Consider the following 25453-nt stretch of genomic DNA (forward strand, 5'->3'; position numbering starts at 1 on the left):
TGTAAAGTCCTTACACAATACCACAAATCCACACGAGGCACATTCTATGGACAAGGTCACTCCATGAACTGAATCTTTATTCACAGGACCAAGAAGTGGTGACCCTGCGTGCGACCTCCCTTTATATACCCAGATGACCAGGTGAGGAGTGTCTCCCATAAGTTCACCCTCTGTGGTCAAGGTGTGCATTTCTTACGTATATACAGTATTGCAGTGTTGTTATATAAAGGTTACATACATGACATCACCTCCCCCTCAACATCTTATTGGGATCATAGGTTAAGTCTCGGGTGTTCTGCGCTCTCTCGTGGAGCGCCGCAGTTGGGGCTCTGGTTGTTGAGCCTTGGTATGCGTGTCTGTCACCTGTGGTGATTCCGGCCTGTCCGGGCTGACCGCAGGGACTGTGCATGCTGCTGAATGTTCTTGTTGCTCGTTCACTGGCGGTGGTGTGAATATCATCTCATGATCTTCCTCAGGTTCCTCAGTGTCCATGCTGAACCTTTTTTTTACTTGGTCCAGATGCTTGCGGCATATCTGCCCATTGTTAAGTTTAACCACTATGAACTTATTCCCCTCTTTGTCTATTACAGTGCCCTCAAGCAACTTGGGCCCCAAAGTGTGATTGAGAACAAATACGGGGTCATCAATTTCTATACATCTCCCCCTTGCATTTCGGTCATGGTACTCGTTTTGGGACTGGCGCTTGCCCTCAACAATGTCGGACAGGACTGGATGAATGAGGGACAGCCGAGTTTTGAGTGTTCGTTTCATGAGTAGCTCAGCGGGCGGGACCCCCGTGAGCGAGTGCGGTCGGGACCTATAGGCCAGCAGGAGGTGCGATAGGCGGCATTGAAGGGAGGGTCCTTGAATCCGGAGCATGCCTTGTTTTATGATTTGGACCGCACGTTCCACCTGGCCATTGGAGGCCGCCTTGAACGGTGCTGTCCTGACATGGTTAATGCCATTACCCGACATGAACTCCCGGAATTCGTAGCTTGTGAAACATGGGCCATTATCGCTAACAAGGATGTCCGGCAAAGACCGCGCGCAGACTCTCCACAGTGGTGGATGTCGTACACGAATTCAAAATGATGCACTCGATCCATTTCGAGTACGCATCAACCACAATGAGAAACATTTTTCACATGAAGCGGCTTGCGTAGTCGATGTGAATACGTGATCATGGCCTGGTGGGCCAGGGCCACGAGCTGAGCGGGGCCTCCCTGGGGGCATTACCTAGCTGGGCACACGTCATGCACCTGCGAACACAGTGTTCCAGGTCTGAATCAGTTCCCGGCCACCACACATGTGACCGGGCAATGGCCTTCATCAACACGATGCCTGGGTGCTCGCTGTGGAGTTCCCTGATGAATGCTTCGCTGTCCCTCTGGGGCATGACTACCCGGCTGCCCCATAGTAGGCAGACGGCTTGGATGGAGAGCTCATCCATCCGTCTGTGAAACGGTCTGACCTCCTCAGGGCATGCTCCGTGTGCGGGAGCCCAATCCCCAGTCAGGACACATTTCTTAATCAAAGATAGGAGGGGATCTCTGTTGGTCCAGATTTTCATCTGGCGGGCTGTGATGGGGGAGCTTGCGTTGTCAAAGTCATCGACAACCATGACCATCTCAGCGCTTTGCTCCGCTGCCCCCTCGGTGGTGGCCAGGGGAAGCATGCTGAGTGCGACAGTGCAGTTTTCGGTGCCGGGCCAGTGCCGGATGGTGTAGTCAGCAGCCAGCGTGAGAGCCCAGCGCTGTATGCAAGCTGACGCGTTGGCATGGACAGCCTTGCTGTCTGACAACAGGGATGTTAACGGCTTGTGGTCATTTCTAATTCGAACCTCCTGCCAAAAAGGTACTGGTGCATCTTTTTCACCCCATAGACACATGCGAGTGCTTCCTTCTCAACCGTCCCATATCCCCAGCTTGAGAGAGCGACCTGGAGACATAAGCCACAGGTTGTAGTTGGCCCTCAGCATTACCCTGCTGCAACACGTACCCAACCCCATAGGACGATACATCACACGTCAGAACCAATTTCTTACGGGGGTCGTACAGGGTCAACAACTTATTTGAACAAAGCAGGTTCCGCGCCCGATTGAAAGCCTGTTCCTGACACTCCCCCCAAAACCAATTGCAACCCTTACGCAGGAGCACGTGTAGCGGCTCCAACAATGTGCTTAAGTTCGGGAGAAAGTTCCCAAAATAGTTCAAGAGTCCCAGAAATGAACGCAACTCTGATGTGTTGCAAGGCCTGGGCACTTGTCGAATCGCTTCCGTTTTGGATTCGGTAGGCCGAATCCCGTCTGCAGCAACCCTCCTGCCCAGAAACTCTACCTCGGGAGCCAAAAACACACACTTAGACTTCTTGAGTCGCAGGCCTACCCGGTCCAGTCAGCGTAGCACTTTCTCCAGGTTGTGGAGGTGTTCCTCGGTGTCACAACTGGTGATGAGGATGTTGTCCTGAAATACAATTGTTCCGGGAATGGATTTGAGCAGGCTTTCCATATTTCTTTGAAAAATCGTGGCCGCTGATCGAATGCCAAACGGACACCTGTTGTAAACAAACAGTCCCTTGTGCGTGGTGATGGTGGTCAGTAGTTTAGATTCGTCAGCCAGTTCTTGGGTCATGTAGGCTGAAGTGAGGTCCAACTTGGTGAACAGCTTGCCGCCTGCCAGTGTGGCAAAAAGCTCCTCCGGTCTCGGGAGTGGGTATTGGTCTTGTAGGAACACCCGGTTGATAGTAGCCTTGTAGTCGCTACAGATCCTGACCGAGCCATCAGCTTTTAGGACGGGAACGATGGGGCTCGCCCAGTCGCTGAATTCAACGGGTGAGATGATGCCCTCTTAGCAACCGGTCCAACTCGCTCTCAATTTTCTCCTGCATCACATACGGCACAGCTCTGGCTTTGTGGTGCACCGGTTTGGCGTCTGGGGTGATGCGTATCACTACTTTGGTACCTTTGAACATCCCAACGCCAGGTTGAAATAGTGACTCAAATTGCTGTTGGACCTGTGAGCATGAACTTCACTCCACAGATGATATGGCGTGCACATCCCACCATTTCCAGTTCATCTCAGCTAACCAGCTCCTCCACAACAGTGCGGGACCATTGCCCGGGACAATCCAGAACGGCAGCCGGTTCACCGATCCATTGTGTGCGACCGCCAACATCGCACTGCCTAGCACTGGAATGATTTATTTGGTGTACATCCGGAATTGCATCTCAATGCGTTCTAGTTTGGGTCTGCTGCCTTTGAGTGGCCACAGCTTTTCGAATTGTTGAACACTCATGAGAGACTGGCTGGCCTCTGTGTCCAGCTCCATGCGTACAGGGATGCCATTTAATAGGTCTTTCATCATCATAGGTGGCATTTTTGTATATAAGCTATGAATGTTTTCCACACGAACCCGCTGAACTTCAGCGTCCATTGATTTGCCCCAAGCGTCATCCTGCCTCGCATACCCCTCATCTGGTTCATCCGCCTCGTATATTAGCCTGGTTGCAGGCTTTCTGCACATTCTGGCTAAATGGCCACTGAGGTTACAATTTCTGCAGACGAACTGTTGAAACCTGCAGTCCTGGCAGCATGTCTGCCCCCACACCGCCAGCATGAACTGAGATTCCCATTGTTGTGAACAAAAGAGCTATTACATAGAAACATAGAAATATTACAAGGCATTCCTCGCTGATTGTCCCTTTGACTGCTCTTGAGCACCCTGTTAGTGGGTGTCAATGGTCCCATCCCGGGCTGCATTGTCTACTAGGGGGGCGTAGGTGTCCGTTCAGCCTGCCATTGTCTCTGTTGGAGACTTACTCTTGGGTCTATTGCTGCCTGGGGTGTGTCGAACTGCCCTTGCCTGCCTGCGGGGCTCTGTGTCACGTTTATGATATTGACTCCCTGATCTATCCTGTTGGTGGCAGAATTGCGTGCGTATATTATCTTGGCTTCCTCCTCCCCCGCCATAAAAGTCTGAGCCATCAACGCTGCCGCTTCTGAAAATCCCAGCATGACCGATGCCTCAATAAAGAAATCCCTTAGCATCTCCCCCCTGCAGGCGTCTGTGAACTTACAGAGGCTGGCCAAGCGCCGGAGGTCCGCAATGAAATCCGGTATGCTCTGTCCTTCCTGACGTCGGTGGGTATAGAATCTGTCGGGCCATGTGTACGCTGCTCGCCGGTTTGAGGTGCTCACCAATTAGTTTGCTGAGCTCTTCAAACGTTTTGTTCGCCGGCTTCTCAGATGCTAGCAGGTCTTTCATGAGCGCGTAAGTCTTGGGTCCGCAGCTGGTCAGCAGATGAACCCTTCACTTGTCGGCCGCTGCGTCTCCCAGCCAGTCCTTCGTGACAAAGCTCTGCTGACACCTCTCAATGAAATCGTCGCAGTCCTCACCAACACAGTACCATTCATCTGTGCTGCCGGTGGCCATTCTCGTGGGTCATTGATTCCCGTTTCTCGTCGCCAATGTAAAGTCCTTACACAATACCACAAATCCACATGAGGCACATTCTATGGACAAGGTCACTCCATGACCTGAACCTTTATTCACAGGACCAAGAAGTGATGACCCTGCATGGGACCTCCCTTTATATACCTGGATGACCAGGTGAGGAGTGTCTCCCACAAGTTCACCCCCTGTGGTCAAGGTGCGCATTTCTTACATACATATAGTATTGCAGTGTTGTTACATAAAGGTTACATACATGAAATTATTGAGGATTAAATGCCGATTGATAGCATTGGCGATGACACCTTCCATTGCTTTGCTGATGATTTGCCTAGCTTCCTTGCTTAATTGGCACAAATTTAAAATAGAGCTGGCTAGGCTGCTGTTTGCAAAGCTTCCCACAGAAATAGGATTACAATGCCTTTGAAGTTGTACAGAAACAAAAGACAATAGATGACTCCATTTCTCTTTATTATATTAGGTCAATAGTCAATATTGAATGCAGAGGAGTAGCTTTGGCCAAGTAACCAATTAACAGCTTGGACTTGCTATTGCCTGAGCTGATTGCTTTTCTTTGAATAATAGCTTGTGTGACCCTTAGCTTTTTAATCCTTCACATGTTATTTCTAATGATATAACATACAAGTTAAAAATTCAATTTAGACAAAAATCCATTTTTGTCAGTCAGTATGTAGGCTTCTATCTTTGACTCTGTATGTACTTGGAGGATTATCCTAAAACCCAGCAAGCGTGGGGTCAAATAGGATGCCAAAGTTTTGAACAGTCTGGTTCAGCCTCCGAGAGTGGCCAGGGAGGGGCCAAAGATGATGGGCTAGACTTTTGGCTTCATTGTCGGTGATTTTCTCGGCGGTACAGCTGTTTTTCCGCCGGTGAAAGTTTCCACGTAAGTTTTTCAATGTTATCGCCCACGTCTGAACTTGCCCGCCAGGACCAAACTGCCCACGTGCAACGCCGAGAACAACCGCTAGGGCATAAGTTTGCCTCAACCAGCGACGTCCAGATCGCCGAGAGAACCGCCCTGTAAAAGTTGTTTAAACAGGGCGGTAAGGGGGGGGACCCTGCAAAGAAAGGTAAGTTAAAGGTTCTTTATTTATTTTTTAATTTTAAAACGGCTATTAGGTTTAAAACTGTCTTGGGAATGCTTTGTACGTTTTTTTGGTTTCCCCCCCTCCCTCGGCCCAACAGCAGCCTCAGATGAAATTTTAGTACTTACTGTCCATTCTGGTAACGACCGCCCATGTTGCTAACTTTCCACTTACCTGCCGAGAAACCCGCTGACAATGAGTGTGTGACGCACATTTTCTCCCGGATGATTAGTTTTACTTACTTTAAACCTAAAAATGGAAATTCTCGCCAGCTTTTCTCGCCGAACATGCTTCTCAGTGGACAATCGGGCGTTGAGGGCCTTTAGGAAAAGTCTAGCCCGATGACTTTTGTCTTCTCTCTGCTTAGCTTGTGGAAATTATGGCTCATCCCAGAATTGATGTCGGATAAGCAGTCTGACAATACAAAGGCAGTGGTGGGGTCAAGAGAGGTGGTGTTGAGTTAGTGCTAGATCTCATCAGTGTTCATGTGGAAATTGACCTCATGGCTGTTGATGATGTTGCCAAGTGGCAACATGTAGAAGAGGAAGAGGAGAAGGAGACCAAGGATGAATGCTTGGTTCAGTTGGTAGCACCATTGTCTCTGAGTTAGAAGGTTTAGAGTTCAGGTTCCGCTGCAGAGACTTGAGCACAAAATTCTAGGCTGACATTTCAGTGGAGTGCTGCACTGTCTGAGGTACCGTCTTTCGAATGAGACGTTAAACCAAGGCCCTGTCTGCTCTTGTAAAAGATCCAATGGCACTATTTTGAAGAACAGCAGGGGAGTTATCCCCTGTGTCCTGACCAATATTTATCCCTCAATCAACATCACAAAAACAGATTATCTGGTCATTATCACATTGCTGTTTACTACAGTACTAGCGTGACTACACTTTAAATGTACTTCATTGACTGTAAAGTGCTTTGGGACGTCCTGAGGTCATGAAAGGCACTATATAAATGCAAGTCTTCCTTTCTTTCTATTCCTATCTCACTCAATTATTTATCTAGCTTTCCCTTAAATGCATCTATGCTTATCGCCTCAACTACTCCCTGTGGTAGCAAGTTCCACATTCTAACCACTATCTGGGTAAAGAAGTTTCTCCTGAATTCCTTATTAGATTTATTAGTGACTATGTTATATTTATGACCCCTAGTTTTAGATTACTCCACAAGTGGAAACAACTTCTCTGCATCTACCCAATCAAACCCATTCATAATTTGGAAGACATCTATTCCGTCACCCCTCAGACTTCTCTTTTCTAGAGAAAGGAGCCTCAGCTTGTTCAGTCTTTCCTGATAGTTATTCACCAAGTTTGACAACAGAGGCGAGGCATTGAAGGAGGATGATATGGTTGACAATGTTAAAAGTTGCAGAGGGACAAATAGGAAAAGGAGGGATAATGTACTATGGTCACACAGAATGCCATTTGTGACTTTGATTTTGATGCTTTAGTACTTTGGCTGGGATTCCATCTGCTCCTGAGGCCTTGTGGTTTTTCAGTTGTCAGATGGCCTTTTTAACTTCATGCCAGGCTGAGACTGTGCCGAGGTGGTGGCGGGTAGCATGCTGTAGGATGGAGTCACTTCAAAGACAGAGTCTTGGTTAAGGAGATCTTTAAAGTGCTTCCTCCAGTAGGCACTGACTGCCTCTCTGTCCTTAATGAGCACCTCTCCGTTCTTAGCTCTCAGTGGAATAGGGCCTTGAGTGCTTGGGCCACTCAAGGAACAAGGTAGTGGATACACCTTCTTCTGGAAAGGGAAACCAGAAGAATGCCGTATCCATGGGGTTGGCTTCGCCATCATAAATGAGCTAGCTTGGTGTCTTAGAGATTCCCCTTACAAGATAAATGAATGCCTCATGACCCTTCGGCTCACCCTAACCCGGAACCAATAAGTTACGGTAATCAGCGCGTACGCCCCAACCCTGGAAGCTACGGGCGAGGCCAAAGAGGAATTCTACTCCAGCCTTGAACAATCCCTGTCCCGAGTCCCAATGGGCGACAAGCTGATTCTCCTCGGCGACTTTAATGCCAGAGTTGGAAGGGACACAGACCTCTGGAGCAGTGTGATTGGCAGGGAAGGGGTAGGGAAAACCAACACAAATGGTATCCTCCTCCTGATGAAATGCTTAGAACATGGTCTTGTCATAACCAACACCTTGTTTCAGAATCTGTATCTGTGTGTTGGTATCAGTCACTGTCTTTGTCAGTGTCTCTGTGTCAGTGTCTGTCACTGTCTGTGTCAGTATCTGTATGTCAGTGTCTGTCACTTTCTCTGCCAGTGTCGGTTTGTCAGTGTCTGTGTGAGTGTGTGTCTGTCACTGTCTCTGTGTCAGTGTATTTGTGTCATTGTCTGTCATTGTCTCTATGTCACTGTCTGTGTCACTGTGTGTGTCACTGTCTCTGTCAGTGTCTGTGTGTCAGCCTGTCTATGTGTCACTGTCTGTGTGTCATTGTCTCTGTCAGTGTCTGTGTGTCAGTATCTGTCACTGTCTGTCAGTATCTGTATGTCAGTGTGTGTCACTGCCTCTATGTCACTGTCTGTCACTGTCTGTGTGTCAATGTCTATCACTGTCTCTGTTTGTGTGTCACTGTCTCTGTCAGTATCTGTGTGTCAGTGTCTGTCACTGTCTGTGTGTCACTGTCTCTGTCTGTGTGTCAATGTCTATCACTGTCTCTGTCTGTGTGTCACTGTCTCTGTCAGTATCTGTATGTCAGTGTGTGTCACTGTCTCTATATCACTGTCTGCATGTCACTGTGTCACTGTCTCTGTCTATGTGTCAGTGTCTGTCTCTGTCTGTCTGTGTGTTTGTCTCTGTCACTGTCTGTGTGTTCCCCTCAGCCACACACAGCAGTTCACCAGTCCCTCTCATCCATTGGTTAGGTGCAACCTGCGATCTGCGGGCTGTAGAAAAGCGAGTAACATGACGTATCCGCCGGAGTGGAGCCTGCGGACGGCAGGCAACAACGAGCAGCTGCGCAGCATGGCTTAGCCTGGGCGCCGCAATCTGCTGCCGGCCCGGCTCCCGGCCAACACACAGCCGCAGCCTCTGACTTTCCCGAGTGTGTTTTCTCGCCCCCACCCGCGCAGTCCCAGCGCTGCAGCAATCAGCGGCTCGCAGGCCCGGCGATTGGATCCAGAGGGCGGTGCAGGAACAGCACAAGGTGGTAACCCCATCATCATCGCTGCGAGCGCTCCACACACACACTCACAGTGCTGGCAGGAAGTGTGTGCTGGAGCTCAACTACTGCAACTTGTTGGCTTTCATCTGCAATTGGCAAAGAAGGAATCCGCCCCACCCAAAGCCTCCGAGGCAAGGACATGGGAGAGGTGGCCGAGGGATAACCCAATAATGTTGCACTAGGTGGGGGAGTGAGCAGCCTTTCTCAAGTCACCATGCTGCCTGGCGTCGGTGTGTTTGGCACCAGCTTGACGACCAGAGTGATCATCCCTCTGCTCCAGAGTCAAGGCTTCCCGGTGAAAGCCCTGTGGGGCAGGACTCCAGAAGAAGCGGAGGAACTGGCGAAGGAGATGGATGTCCCCTTCTACACCAACAGGATCGACGATGTCTTGCTGCACCAGGATGTCGATTTGGTCTGCATCAACCTGCCGCCTCCCCTGACTCGCCAGATCGCTGTCAAGACCCTGGGTAAGTTGCAGCAGATAGTTTGTTTCCGATCAGGTTGTGTGTCGTGTGTATAGAGCTGGACAGAGGGCGAGGCGAATCCGTGGTTGCCGTTGCGCTTTCCTCTGTAGCTATTCATTTATCTGCCTCAATTTGTTCCTTTACAGCGGAGGGGATGTCTGTATCTGCTAGTGTTGTGGTGGTCAATAATGAGTATAAATATATGTAGATGTATTAATGTAAACCTATTAGTCACCTCCATCTCCACACAGATGTATATAACGCAAGAACAAATTCCTAGTGAATTTAGTGTACGGTATGATTCTGTGCTGTTGTTTCCCTGGTTCTCAACCTGATCTTTCACTGCAGTGGCATTTTAAACACGAGGCAATGGACAGCCAGAATGAAGCTTATTGATTTTTACTATTGATGACTGAGAAAGACCCTTATAAGTCACAAGGGACATGGCTCAACATGTTATATAGCTTTTTCTCATGAGCAAAGTAAATCGAGGATATGTCACAGCCAGTAGCAGGATATATTAAATATTGCCAGAATTGGCACTGAGTAGATAACTCGTGGGTGACAAAGCCACAAATGAGTTATGGCCAGCCTGATAAGAGGAGACATACCCAAACTGTGCCACTGGCCCTGACCTTTTCTATTTCTGCAGCAGAATATTTAAATTAATTTATGGTTTGGTAACACCACAAAGTGTAGAGATAAGAAAATAGCTTCTTGGTTCGCAGAAACACGGTCTAGGAAGTGATGTGTCACTTCCTCCACCCTCTGTTCAGTACGCATGTGTGACCACTCCAAAACATTATAGATCTGTTCATAGAAATCGATTTTGAATTATCACTCAAAAAAGTAAATAATATGAGAGTATATTTAATTTTAGTCAGCCAGGAATCTGGCATGTATGGAAACCCATCACTATATGTAAGAGTCTCCAAATCAAACTACTGAGATATAAGTAGATTTTCAGTTTGCCAAGTTACCCCATCTACCTAAACCCAGAAAAAGTAGGCAAGGACAAAAGCTTAGGATCCCCAAGTGTGCACAGAGCCCCTTCTGGAGCTTAGCACACTAAAACCACACTGCTTCTCTGTGTGAAGTATTGGTAAGCTTCCTGCTGCTTGACCAGCTAGGACCATCCTATCCATCATGGCTTTGACTTGCAGGGTTAGTTGGAGCTGACTGGAAAGAATCCTTAAGCTTCTTCTCTCCAGACCCCATTATTGAGCCAGTCAGGCTGACCAATCACCGAGTGCTTAGGAAAACTGCAGACTTGACTGGTTCAGGTACTGAATTACTGAGTCTGCCACAGAGGGTCAACTCACATCATCGGGCCTATCATCCCGGAGCCACCTTGATTCCAAAGTGACCCAGCTTATGTTCCTCTAAGGCGAAAGACAACCTGTATATCAGCAGACTGAGAATTTAATCAGTCATATTGTCAATAATATTTCACTTCAGTTAAATTATTAATTAAATACATTCTGATATAAGGCTCACACACATTCTATTTGAAAAAAAATCAATCATTAAATCATGAAGGAACAGTTTCCATCATCCAGAGAATGCTGAATGTTTCTAAACTTAAGCAGAATAAGGAATGTAAGGTGCTCTGACTACAGTGCATTAGTGATTTATTTCACTTCTGAGAGAAACTTTCATAATTCATACTCATAGCATGTTATTGGACTTTTCATAGTTTGAAAGGACACTATTCTTCATTTGATGTTGGCAGTGGAACTACTAATATATTTCTGCCACCAACATTCTGCCAATTAGTACAACATATATATAAAGCTTGGTGACATTTAGCGGTGGTACCATGAATTTTGATGGCTTTCCAATAAGAGATTGAATAGGTAAATAGTATGAAAATGTGGATATTAGTACAAAATAAACTGTTTGGATGAGTGTTCATGGTTGCAACACACTATTAGGACAGAGCCAAATTAAAGAATTGTTGTGGCCCTGTTGCGATCTCCGCGTCCCCCGTCCCCCCTCCACACAAGTGTCAGTATTTATATTGTAACAATCAGCTGACTCTACCATGCCCCTTTCTAACAGTATTTTTAAATGCTAGAACATTTCGATCCAGCGGCTGTATGCAGTTTTTCTGTGCTGTGTTGAGTTTTACTGGGGGCCCATTATTTGCACAAGGCTTTTGGTGGAGGCCCCATATTTGGCGAGGGCCCCTGGGCTAGGGCTGGTAGATTTTTGCATTAATCTGCCCCTGTTTCCGGGTTTGGATTACACCAGCTTTGCTCTCATAGTTTATGGCATCATCCATGTCTTTCAAATGTACAGTGGTCTTGAATGTATTCACAAACATAATAGGGTAGATCTTCTGATGGTCTTGTTGCTAGTGCAGGCAAGAACCGTATGACTGTGCGTCAGGAAATTGGATGAACTGGATTTTGGTCTGCTTCATGCCTGATTCTTCAATCTGTGATTTTCTAGTATAAGAAAATTGTTAGTCCAGAGATTGTTTGCATGAAAGGTCCCTCATTAAGCTGCATCTAATGCCGCCATTTCTTAGGTTTCTCACTGGGATTGGACATGGTGTCTGCAATACCGATGTAAAACAGGCACTGTCAAGAAGCCCATGTTCTTGTAATTGTAGAGCTATGTTCTTAAAGGCGATTGGCCAGTATTCACTGTGGAAGTTTCAATGAGTAGAGTTCTAATTTTAGATTTGTTTTTCTGAATTTTTTCCTTGCATTTGTTTCTGGTTTGGGTTTTGACTTGCTGGGTATCAAACTCTTTCATCACTTTTACAATGGAAAACCACCAGCAGCACAAGATGCTCTTCACTTTTTCCGTGTGGCAGGTTTCCCTAAAGTGCAGGCCATTATAGAGAGCATATATATGGCCTTCTGTTCTACCATCAATCTCATGGCCGTCATGAACTGACACAGTTGTGAGCCTGTTGCATCTGTCACTGTTTTGCGTGCCACCCAAGAAATGATAGTGTGGAAAACATAGCTACAATCAATTAAAATTGTGGGCCTAATGGGGTTATAGGAATGCTCATCCCACTCATAGTTAACATAGTGAGCCTGGTGGGGTTACTGGAGTGATCATCACACTCAGTTATTTACTAATTTAAAAATAATGATTTTATTTCTTAAGTTATAGGTGCCAGCGTTACAGTATTAGCCGACAAAGCAGCGGTGTCTAACCTGAGGTCTTGGGATCACTTGCAGCACCCAAGCCTTGGCAATCTGGCTCTTGAAACCACCACCATGTGAACCTGTTTGCATTTATAATTCTTACATGCTATTTGAATTTGTGGGCCGGAAGGTTTGGAGGGTGCAGCATTTAGCCAACGGTTCCCCTCATTGGTGGATAAATCCTAAATCAGAACAGGAAAGGGGAGAAATTCGCTATCGCCCCATTTGGAGCTGGTAACACTCGGGAGGCACGAGACTTAGAGCCAAGTACAGAAGTCTCGCCCCTCTCGATAAATTCGGGTTACCGCTCCTGGAAGGAAGTGGAATGCTAAATCAAGTGCTCCACTTCCTTCCTAGAGCACTAACTGAGCGGACGCCTCAGCAGTGCTACGCATTTGGCCGTGTAGCGCTGCCCCATTTGAGGCGCTCATCCCTCAATTAAAAGGAAGGGCCCACGCTGCCGACTCTGCAAAAGAAAAAGACACCTACCTGGACCACCGTGGAGTGGGGGTGCCGCCCGATCGAGCGGAGTGCTGGGCTGAGCAATCGCGGCCACGACCCCGCAAAGAAACCGCATCAGGAGCAGCAACCAAAAGGTACGTTTTTGTTTCCTTTGTTATCGGCCACCTCTGCTTTAATTTTTGCCCCGGTAGCGATCGGCCGCCCAATACGTGTCCCCTGGAAGTTGTCACTGTCATCCAGGTGCTGCTCCAGGGGGCGAAAGCTAATTTTGGGGCTGGGGCGCTAACGGGGTGATGTGCAACTTGATGATGGCACGATCTTTGGGTGCAGGAGATTAGGGCGCAACGCCTTGGAGCTGCTGCTAAACTCCCATCCAATATGGCGTGAGTCGTTAACAGTACCGTGCCCGGTCGCAAACTCATTTGTGCCCCGTTAGCCCACCCCGGGAGCGCTAACGGGAGGCGCAAAGGAACCCAACTTTGCCCCCAAAGTTCTGTTAGTCTCAGCACTTGAGTTATATGCAAATTAATGGGAAAATAGATTTAAACTTTATTTGTGGGCCCGATGTTCTATAGTATGGACTGTGTGGTTCACAATAGCAAAAGATTGGACATCCCTTCAATGAATGATTTAATTCGAATAGTTGTTTGGGTGATTTAGTCTATTCATATAGATGATGGGAGTAAAGACAGTCAGCTTTTAGAATTAAACAATCAGTCCCTTGCCGTATTAATTGTACAGACATTAGACGTGGCTACAAATCTGCTGTTTTAATATGGAAATTAAATGTCAGCCCCTGTAGCAAGCAGGTAGTTTGCCTGTAATGGGCTGAAGTTTGTAACAGCCTCTGTTTTCTTTCTGAGCATTCTTAGCTGACAAGATAATTCCCCTTTTCTTTGGTCTTTCCCTCCCTTTCCTCCTCAGCTCACAGATGTATTAAAGAAAGAAATAAAGACTTGCATTTATAGAGCGCCTTTCACGAACACCGGACGTCTCAAAGCGTTTTACAGCCAATGAAGTACTTTTGGAGTGTAGTCACTGTTGTAATGCAGGATATATAACCTTGGTTCGACCACATTTGAAGTACTGAGTACAGTTTTGGTCTCCAAATTACAAATAGGATATAGAAGCACTGGAGAAAGTGAAAAAAAGATTTTCAAGGATGATACCAGAACTGAGAGCGTACAATTATCAGAAAAGAATGAACAGGCTGGGCTCTTTAATCCAGAAAACAGAAGACTGAGAGGTGACCTCTTTAAAATTATGAAGAGTTTCTATAAGGTAGACATAGAGAAGATGCTTCCACTTGTGGGAGAGTTCAAAATTAGGGGTCATAAATGTAAGACAATCACTAATCAATGCAATAAGGAATTCTGGAGAAACTTCTTTACTCAGAGTAGTGAGAATGTGGATCTCACTAACACATGGAGTGGTTGAGGCGATTAGCATAGATGTATTTAAGGGCATGCTAGTTAAGTACATGGATAAAAAGGAAGGCAGGAACAGAAGGATACGGTGATAGGGTGAGTTGAATGGGAGGAGGCTCATGTGGAGCATAAACACTGACATAGACCTGTTGGGCCAAACGATCTGTTTCTATGCTGTAAATGCTATATAATTACTAAAACACTAAAAACATTTAAATAAAGACATAAGTATCACTTAGCTGGCAGAAAATTTAAGTAGGGTCAGTATTTTTGTGTCATTACGTGTGGAATTGTAGTTTGTGCTGCACTGGTGCAAACACAACAATAAAATCTTACCCACTTGTTTGATCAACTGATACATTGGAGGCTGCTCTGGTCTTCTACTGGGCTGCTGCTCACTGAGAACAATCATCTTGGTACAACTAACATAAGATGTGCAGAAGCATAAAATCAGTTCCCCATTTTAGGCAAGGGATCGGTTTGTATCATTTTAGGCAGAATGTTAAGAAGCAATTTCAAAATAGCACGTGATTAAGGTTTACCGATAACCCTCTGCAAAACAAAAGTCCACTAATGCTTTAAATACATTTCCCATCCCCATAAGCTACTCCATTCTGTGGTGGTCATTTTGTGAGTGATTACTATGATGTCGTTAGTGATGACATCATTGAGCGAAGCCACAATACTATTTACAGACACTGTAACACCGAACGGGGCTTAAAATCGCAGTGGCTTTCTTTCCTCCATGTTTGCAATGCACACTCGCTGGCCGTGATTTGTACTCCCGGGTTTCAGAAGTGGTGTGAGGCCCTTGCCGCAGGCAGGTCACATAAACAGTCAAATGTCAGGGAATTACATCATTCGGAGCCCGATGTGAATTTAACCCTGGGCTGCATGAGTCGCGCCCAGTGCCGGGGAAAGTTGCTGCAATGTGAATGTGGGGCCAGAAGAGGCCCAGGCAAATGACGCTTTACATTTTTTAAAGATTCCTTTGTTGGCCAGGAGAAGCAGGAGTGCTCCTCCACGCAGGCCCCACAAAGAATCCTTAGGTCTCCACTGCTCCGGGCTCCCCTTCCTATTCCTGTGCCTGTAATCGCGTCGGACTCCGTCCCGTCACTCACCTTGCCAGGAACCGCTGGCTTGGGCAGGCTGCTGACGTGTAATTTTCTGCTTCTGCCCGCTGATCATCATGTTGTTCGGGCAAGAATCCGATTTGAAAATTAAAAGAAGGCCTGGGAGTTAAAATGGCCCAGGCCGGCCCATGTGCAGCCATCCGAACTTCCCACTAACGCCACCCGCGCACCCAACACTGCCCTCATGCTCCTCAGATTTCGGGGGTCTTCAGATTTCACGATGATCCGAATCAACTGCAATTTCACTTTGGTCTCCCTGTACCAGTAATTGTTAGATTATTCCCTTGAAAGACTTACTGGCTTGTATCAATTTGAGTGAGCAGGAAATCTATTGATTTCTCTACCAGCCTGTTCCAAAGTCAGATAAAACTGATTGGAAGAGAGTGTTCTTGTTCGGAAATCTAGTCGGAGTAAATTACCCCTCACTGCCAAAATGACCCACTTACAGATCATACTCCACCTTCAATAAAGTGAGTTCTATCACTAGTATAAACAGGGTGAAGTAGTCACTGATGTTTTAAAGAAGCGCTTGTTTTGATTTGTTTATTTTCTTTATAAAAAAGATATGCTTAACAAGGTGAGGAATGTTAGTGCTGGCAACTGGAACGCTTCCTATCCCGGGTACTCAGTGTCAACTTCAAGCAGTCCTAGATTAGGTACAGTCAGCCAGGTGCAGAGGAAAGCTGTGTCCCAATAGTGTACCTCAGTTTCATCCTGAGAAGAGCACCAATATGACACGTTTTCCACTTCATATACCAGCCATCCTTCAGCCTATCTGAGTGCTATTGCCAATGAATGCCAGATTTGGGACATTTTTGTGCTGTAGGTTAATGCCCACCAGGAACTCGATTGGGTCAGCATGCAAAGCAGCCATCTGATCTGGATTTGAACCTTGGCCCCAGAGGTGATAGGCCAGTGTCTAACCCACTATAAAAGAAGATTATGAGCCCAGGCTGATAATTTGAATATGTAAAGATGTTTTCCTTCTTCAACAATGGAGCAGTTATTCCTTCATAGAGGAAAATAAGAATAATCTCTATACATTTCCAGTGAAGGGAATTATAAAATAAAACAGAATCAAATTGATGAATAGAACTAGTAAACATTCTTGGGCTAAATTGCCAAATGGTTCTGTGGAACTGATGTTTGGGTGCTGCAGCAGTCAAAGTTGGATTTAGTTCCAACCTATCCTAGGTGTAACTGATATCAGATTCCATGACGCACAGGTCCGGACTGATAAATGGAGTCTGAAACCAGAACAGATATAATTTTTATTAATTATTTTTTAACTGGCAAGTAGAAACTTAATGAGACTCTTGGAACATAACTTTTTACTCACTGGATCCTAAAAGAGAAAAAAAATAAAGCGTGTGTATTAATGGCAAGTTAGAAAGTGAGGATAGCACAGGCGGAGGAACCAACTGGTGTTTTGGAACCAGGGAATTGCTGTGGTTGGCGGCTCCACAGACGACAGGAGTTTAGCTGCGGTGTTCTGCCCCCATCTCCTGCGCCCGGAGATTGTGACGTCAACGCCGTGCGCATCGCCCCATTAGAGCCCTGGACCCTAAATTGGGTTTTGCCCCTGAAACAGCGGCGGGCGATGACAGCGACAGCTTCAGGGTACGCATACTGGACAGCCGGCCGCTACCAGGGCGAAATTTAAAGGGGAGCTGGCCGACAAAGGGTTTGATTAGGGCAGGGAAAATGGAGTATGAGAAGAAGCTTGCAGGGAACATTAAGACGGATTGCAAAAGTTTCTATAGATATGTAAAGAGAAAAAGGTTAGTAAAGACAAACGTAGGTCCCCTGCAGTCAGAATCAGGGGAAGTCATAACGGGGAACAAAGAAATGGCGGACCAATTGAACAAGTACTTTGGTTCGGTATTCACGAAGGAGGACACGAACAACCTTCCGGTTATAAAAGGGGTCGGGGGGTCTAGTAAGGAGGAGGAACTGAGGGAAATCCTTATTAGCCGGGAAATTGTGTTGGGGAAATTGATGGGATTGAAGGCCGATAAATCCCCAGGGCCTGATGGACTGCATCCCAGAGTACTTAAGGAGGTGGCCTTGGAAATAGTGGATGCGTTGACAGTCATTTTCCAACATTCCATTGACTCTGGATCAGTTCCTATGGAGTGGAGGGTAGCCAATGTAACCCCACTTTTTAAAAAAGGAGGGAGAGAGAAAACAGGGAATTATAGACCGGTCAGCCTGACATCGGTAGTGGGTAAAATGATGGAATCAATTATTAAGGATGTCATAGCAGTGCATTTGGAAAGAGGTGACATGATAGGTCCAAGTCAGCATGGATTTGTGAAAGGGAAATCATGCTTGACAAATCTTCTGGAATTTTTTGAGGATGTTTCCAGTAGAGTGGATAAGGGAGAACCAGTTGGTGTGGTATATTTGGACTTTCAGAAGGCGTTCGACAAGGTCCCACACAAGAGATTGATGTGCAAAGTTAGAGCACATGGGATTGGGGGTAGTGTACTGACATGGATTGAGAAATGGTTGTCAGACAGGAAGCAAAGAGTAGGAGTAAATGGGTACTTTTCAGAATGGCAGGCAGTGACTAGTGGGGTACCGCAAGGTTCTGTGCTGGGGCCCCAGCTGTTTACACTGTACATTAATGATTTAGATGAGGGGATTAAATGTAGTATCTCCAAATTTGCAGATGACACTAAGTTGGGTGGCAGTGTGAGCTGCGAGGAGGATGCTGTGAGGCTGCAGAGTGACTTGGATAGGTTAGGTGAGTGGGCAAATGCATGGCAGATGAAGTATAATGTGGATAAATGTGAGGTTATCCACTTTGGTGGTAAAAACAGAGAGACAGACTATTATCTGAATGGTGACAGATTAGGAAAAGGGGAGGTGCAAAGAGACCTGGGTGTCATGGTACATCAGTCATTGAAGGTTGGCATGCAGGTGCAGCAGGCGGTTAAGAAAGCAAATGGCATGTTGGCCTTCATAGCAAGGGGATTTGAGTACAGGGGCAGGGAGGTGTTGCTACAGTTGTACAGGGCATTGGTGAGGCCACACCTGGAGTATTGTGTACAGTTTTGGTCTCCTAACCTGAGGAAGGACATTCTTGCTATTGAGGGAGTGCAGCGAAGGTTCACCAGACTGATTCCCGGGATGGCGGGACTGACCTATCAAGAAAGACTGGATCAACTGGGCTTGTATTCACTGGAGTTCAGAAGAATGAGAGGGGACCTCATAGAAACATATAAAATTCTGACGGGGTTAGACAGGTTAGATGCAGGAAGAATGTTCCCAATGTTGGGGAAGTCCAGAACCAGGGGTCACAGTCTAAGGATAAGGGGTAAGCCATTTAGGACCGAGATGCGGAGGAACTTCTTCACCCAGAGAGTGGTGAACCTGTGGAATTCTCTACCACAGAAAGTTGTTGAGGCCAATTCACTAAATATATTCAAAAAGGAGTTAGATGAGGTCCTTACTGCTAGGGGGAATCAAGGGGTATGGCGAGAAAGCAGGAATGGGGTACTGAAGTTGAATGTTCAGCCATGAACTCATTGAATGGCGGTGCAGGCTAGAAGGGCCGAATGGCCTACTCCTGCACCTATTTTCTATGTTTCTATGTAAAAAAACCTCTCGTTTTCCTTTCTGCTCCGGTGGCGCTTTGGGCGTGGGGTCGGTGCCGCGATCGCTTAGCCTGGCACTTTGCTTGAGTGTAGGGCTGATCGTGCGCACCCCCACTCCCCGCTGGCCCCGATATCTGGGTTCCTCATATGCAGAGTATGCAGCTTGGGCTCTCCCTTTCATTCAGGGAAGAGCCCCTCATACGTGACAGCGCTACATGGCCCAGTGCATAGCACTGCTGAGCCGTGTACCCCACTGCCGCCCTAGAAAGGAAGTGTAGCATTTGATTTAGCATTGGGGTTAATTTATCGCGCGGGGCGAGACTTCTGCGACTGGCGCAAGGTCTGGCACCTCGCAAATGTTACCTAAGCCAGGCACCTGGGTTTAAATCTGATGATGGGAATATATATGTCTTCTATTTATCCTTCTTATGTGCAGCACTTTACATTTGCCTGCATTAACTTTTTCAGCATACAGGTACTTGCATATTTTGTCCATTCATTCTGTAATTTCTGAGCTACGTCCTCCAATTCTACTACCCTCCTAGTTTTGTATCATCAGCAAATTTGACTACTTTGCATCAAGATTCTGAATCCAAGTCATTTATGTAAATTAGAAACAGTAGTATTCCCATCATATGTCCTGGGCCACCTCACTCAGTACTTCCCCACCACGATATCACTCCTCTAACAAGTACTCATTGGCCTATAAGTGTGATTGCGCCATACCCATTTTCGGTGCATAAACCTCCAATATCGCTGGCACAAATTGAACGTTTACTTCAAGCCGGAAGTGCTATTATATAAATAAGGGCCCTATATTTGTTGGAGGATGATTCGCGACACGTGAAACTCGCCCAGCAACTCGTGGCACTAACAGGCGGCAGAAAGGATCCTTCATTAACGCTATTTAAAGGCATCACGCACTACTTATAGGTTAGTTGCTAGTTTGACATTTCAACCTGCTGGTTAAATTTTGGGCATAATTTGGCCTGTTTTCAGACTCTGGAAAATTAAGTTTGACTGCTGAGACAAAGATTTTGCTGGTATAGCGCTATTTTTGGCTGCCTTATAAACAGTCATGGATGGTCTGGTAGGGCTGCTTTTGGGGCTGGAGGATGAGGTGGAGCATCAAGGAAGAGAGCAGAGCAGCTGAGACAAGAAAGGAGCAGGAGCAGGGCACTGCGCAAGGGTGCCATACCCACAGTGGGGATTCAGGAATCATTTCTCCGACAGGAACTTCACTGAGGAGCAATGTATAGGCAACTTTGCATCACAAAGAAGGCTCTCACCTTAAGATTTATGCCACAGGCTCCTTTAAGTCTGCAGCAGGGCAAATTAGCAACCTATCACAGATCCCACTCCATTGCTGTATCAGGGAGGTCACAGAGGTGCTCTACACCAGGGCCAACAGCTACATGTTGTTTCCGTGGACAGAGTGAAGCAGGACGAAAGTCACTAGGTTTCCCCCATGTGGCAGGCTTCCTCAGGGTACAAGGTATCACAGACTGGACCCAAATTGCCTTGCGTGCTCCCCATCACCAGACTGGAATCTTTATCAATTGAAAAGGATTCCACTCTCTCACGTACAACTGTTTTGTGACACAGGCAGACCATCTTGCAGGTCTGCACCCGGTATCCTGGCAGTAGTCAGGATTCATTCATCCTGGGCCAGTCCTTTGTGCCGCCTTTCTTCCAATCAGGAACTCGGAAGAGCTGGCCGACAACGAGAGCCATGCCGTGAATGGAAACATGATTAAACAAGCAATGGCATGTCCAAGCAACGCTTCCCATGCTGGGACCGTACTGGAGGAGATTTGCAATACACTCAGGTGCCGACCGATATGTGGTCGTTTGCTGCTCCATAACTTTGCCATAATGAGGGACCAGCACTGACCACTATCTGGGTTGCAATAAGTGCAGCAGGAGAATGAGGACGAGGAGGAAGAGCATGAAGAAAAGGCAGAGCAAGAGAGGCATTGACCACCAGAGCTCTGAGAGAAGCTCATCGAAGAGCACTTCATCACCAATACATTAACAGTCGTACAACCCTCATCACTGTCTTGACTACCACTATCTGATTACCTTCTTTCAGTGCAGCTTAATGGGTTTTTAGCTCACTTCAATACAATATGAATACCAACATTAAAGCACAAATGAAACAAACAACTTAATTCCAATCCATCCAATAGGGAATGCAAATAATTATGAACCACCGTTTGCGAGCACTTAATGGCTGTGTTAGTGGATAAAATTCCCGGTTGCACTGTAAAGATAAACATCCCGACTACACTCCCGACATAAACATCCTGACTACACTCCCGTCATAAATATCCCAACTACAGTCCCGACATAAACATCCCGACTACTCTCAGCGACATAAACATCGTGACTACACTACCAACATAAACATCCTGACTGCACTCCGGTCATAAATATCCCGACTACACTCCCAACATAAACATCCCGACTGCACTCCCGTCATAAACATACCGACTAAACTCCCAACATAAACATCCCGACTACACACCCAACATAAACATCCCGACTACACTCCCAACAGAAACATCCCGAATACACTCCTACACTCCCCACATAAACATCCCGACTACACTCCCGACATAATCATCCCGACTAAACTCCCCACATAAACATCCCGACTACAATCCCGGCATAAACATCTTGACTACACTCCCGTCATAAACATCCCAATGACAATCCCAACATAAACATCCTGACTACACTCCCAACATAAACATCCCGACTACACTCCCGTCATAAACATCCCGACTACACTCCCCACATAAATATCCCGACTACACTCCCGACATAAACATCCCGACTAAACTCCCCACATAAACATCCCGACTACACTCCCGACATAAACATCCTGACTACACTCCCGACATAAACATCCCGACTACACTCCCGACATAAACATCCCGACTACACTCCCGACATAAACATCCCGACTACACTCCCGTCATAAACATCCCGACGACACTCCCGTCATAAACATCCCGACTACACTCCCGTCATAAACATCCCAACTACAATCACAACATAAACATCCCGACTACACTTCCAACATAAACATCCCGACTACAGTCCCGTCATAAATATCCCAACTACATTCCCGACATAAACATCCGGACTACTATCCCGATTACACTCCCAACATAAACATCCCGAATACACTCCCGTCATAAACATCCCGACGACACTCCCGTCATAAACAGCCCGACTACACTCACAACATAAACATCCCGACTACACTCCCAACATGCCGACTACACTCCCGTCATAAACACCCCGAGGACACTCCCGTCATAAACACCCCGAGGACACTCCCGTCATAAACATCCCGACTACACTCCCGTCATAAACATCCCGACTACACTCCCGACATAAACATCCCGACTACACTCCCGACATAAACATCCCGACTACACTCCCAACATAAACATCCCTACTACACTCCCGTCATAAACATCCCAACTACAATCACAACATAAACATCCCGACTACATTCCCAACATAAACATCCCGACAACACTCCCGTCATAAACATCCCGACTACACTCCCAACATGCCGACTACACTCCCGTCATAAACACCCCGAGGACACTCCCGTCATAAACATCCCGACTACACTCCCGTCATAAACATCCCGACTACACTCCCGACATAAACATCCCGACTACACTCCCGACATAAACATCCCGACTACACTCCCAACATAAACATCCCTACTACACTCCCGACATAAACATCCCGACTACACTCCCGTCATAAACATCCCAACTACAATCACAACATAAACATCCCGACTACATTCCCAACATAAACATCCCGACGACACTCCCGTCATAAATATCCCGACTACATTCCCGACATAAACATCCCGACTACACTCACAACATAAACATCCCGACTACACTCCCAACATCCCGACTGCACTCCCGTCATAAACATTCCGAAGCCACACCCGTCATAAACATCCCGACTACACTCCCAACATAAACATCCCGACTACACTCCCGTCATAACCATCCCGACTACACTCTCGACATAAACATCCCGACTACACTCCCGTCATAAACATCCCGACTACACTCCCGTCATAAATATCCCGACTACATTCCTGACATAAACATCCCGACTACACTCCCAACATCCCGACTACACTCCCGTCATAAACATTCCGAAGACACACCCGTCATAAACATCCCGACTACACTCCCAACATAAACATCCCGACTACACTCCCGTCATAAACATCCCAACGACAATCCCGACATAAACATCCCGACTAAACTCCCCACATAAACATCCCGACTACACTCCCGGCATAAACATCTTGACTACACTCCCGTCATAAACATCCCAACGACAATCCCAACATAAACATCCCGACTACACTCCCAACATAAACATCCTGACTACACTCCCGTCATAAATATCCCAACGACAGTCCCAACATAAACATCCCGACTGCACTCCCGTCATAAACATCCCGACTACACTCCCGTCATAAACATCCCAACTACAATCACAACATAAACATCCCGACTACACTCCCAACATAAACAACCCGACTACAGTCCCGTCATAAATATCCCAACTACATTCCCGACATAAACATCCCGACTACTATCCCGATTACACTCCCAACATAAACATCCCGAATACACTCCCGTCATAAACATCCCGACGACACTCGCGTCATAAACATCCCGACTACACTCCCGTCATAAACATCCCGACTACACTCCCGTCATAAACATCCCGAGGACACTCCCGTCATAAACATACCGACTACACTCCCGACATAAACATCCTGACTACATTCTCGTCATAAATATCCCAATTACAGTCCCGACATAAACATCCCGACTACGCTCAGCGACACAAACATCCCGACTGCACTCCCGTCATAAACATCCCGACTACACTCCCAACATAAACATCCCGACTGCACTCCTAACATAAACATCCCGACTACAATCCCAACATCAACATCCCGACTACACTCCTAACATAAACATCCCGACTACACTCCCAACATAAACATCCCGACTACACTCCTAACATCAACATCCCGACTACACTCCTAACATAAACATCCCGACTACAATCCCAACATCAACATCCCGACTACACTCCTAACATAAACATCCCGACTACACTCCCAACATAAACATCCCGAATATACTCCCGACATAAACATCCTGACTACACTCCCATCATAAACATCCCAACGACAATCCCATCATAAATATCCCAACTACAGTCCCAACATAAACAACCCGACTACTCTCCCGACATAAGCATCCCGACTACACTCCCGACATAAACATCCCGACTACACTCCCATCATAAACATCCCGACTACACTCCCGACATAAACTTCCCGACTACACTCCCGTCATAAACATTCCGACTACACTCCCGACATAAACTTCCCGACTACACTCCCAACATAAACATCCCGACTACACTCCCGACATAAACTTCCCGACTACACTCCCGACATAATCTTCCCGACTACACTCCCAACATAAACATCCTGACTACTCTCCCATCATAAACATCCTGACTACACTCCCATCATAAACATCCCAACTACAATCCCAACATAAACATCCCGACTACACTCCCATCATAAACATCCCAACTACAATCCCAACATAAACATCCCGACTACACTCCCGACATAAACATGCCGACGACACTCCCAACATAAACATCCTGACTACACTCCCATCATAAACATCCCGACTACACTCCCAACATAAACATCCCGACTACACTCCTGTCATAAATATCCCGACTACACTCCCAACATAAACATCCCGACTATACTCCCAACATAAACATCCCGACTACACTCCCGTCATAAACATCCCGACTGCACTACCGTCATAAACCTCCCGACTACACTCCCAACATGAACATCCCGACTACACTCCCATCATAAACATCCCGACTACACTCCCAACATAAACATCCCGACGACACCCGCGTCAGAAACCTCCCGACTACACTCCCGACATAAACCTCCCGACTACACTCCCGACATAAACATCCCGACTACACTCCCGACATAAACATCCCGACTACACTCCCGACATAAACATCCCGACTACACTCCCGACATAAACATCCCGACTACACTCCTGTCATAAATATCCCGACTACACTCCCAACATAAACATCCCGACTATACTCCCAACATAAACACCCGACTACACTCCCGTCATAAACATCCCGACTACACTCCCGACATAAACATCCCGACTACACTCCCAACGTAAACATCCCGACTACACTCCCAACATAAACATCCCGACTACACTCCCAACGTAAACATCCCAACTACACTCCCAACATAAACATCCCGACTACACTCCCAACATAAACATCCCGACTACACTCCCAACGTAAACATCCCGACTACACTC

The 25453-nt window shown here is 46.7% G+C and overlaps 1 protein-coding gene across 1 annotated transcript in view; it reads left to right on the top strand.

Annotated features, from left to right (window-relative positions):
• The first annotated feature begins 8951 nt into the window (after positions 1-8951).
• Positions 8952-25453, top strand: part of gfod1 (glucose-fructose oxidoreductase domain containing 1) — a 197852-nt gene continuing 181350 nt past the window's right edge. Inside the window, exon 1 of the mRNA XM_070879875.1 lies at positions 8952-9204. Within this exon, the coding sequence (XP_070735976.1) occupies positions 8952-9204 (253 nt within the window). The remainder of the gene's footprint in view (positions 9205-25453) is intronic.

The sequence above is a fragment of the Pristiophorus japonicus genome, chromosome 5 (genome assembly GCF_044704955.1).
Source record: "Pristiophorus japonicus isolate sPriJap1 chromosome 5, sPriJap1.hap1, whole genome shotgun sequence".
NCBI lineage: Eukaryota > Metazoa > Chordata > Chondrichthyes > Pristiophoridae > Pristiophorus > Pristiophorus japonicus.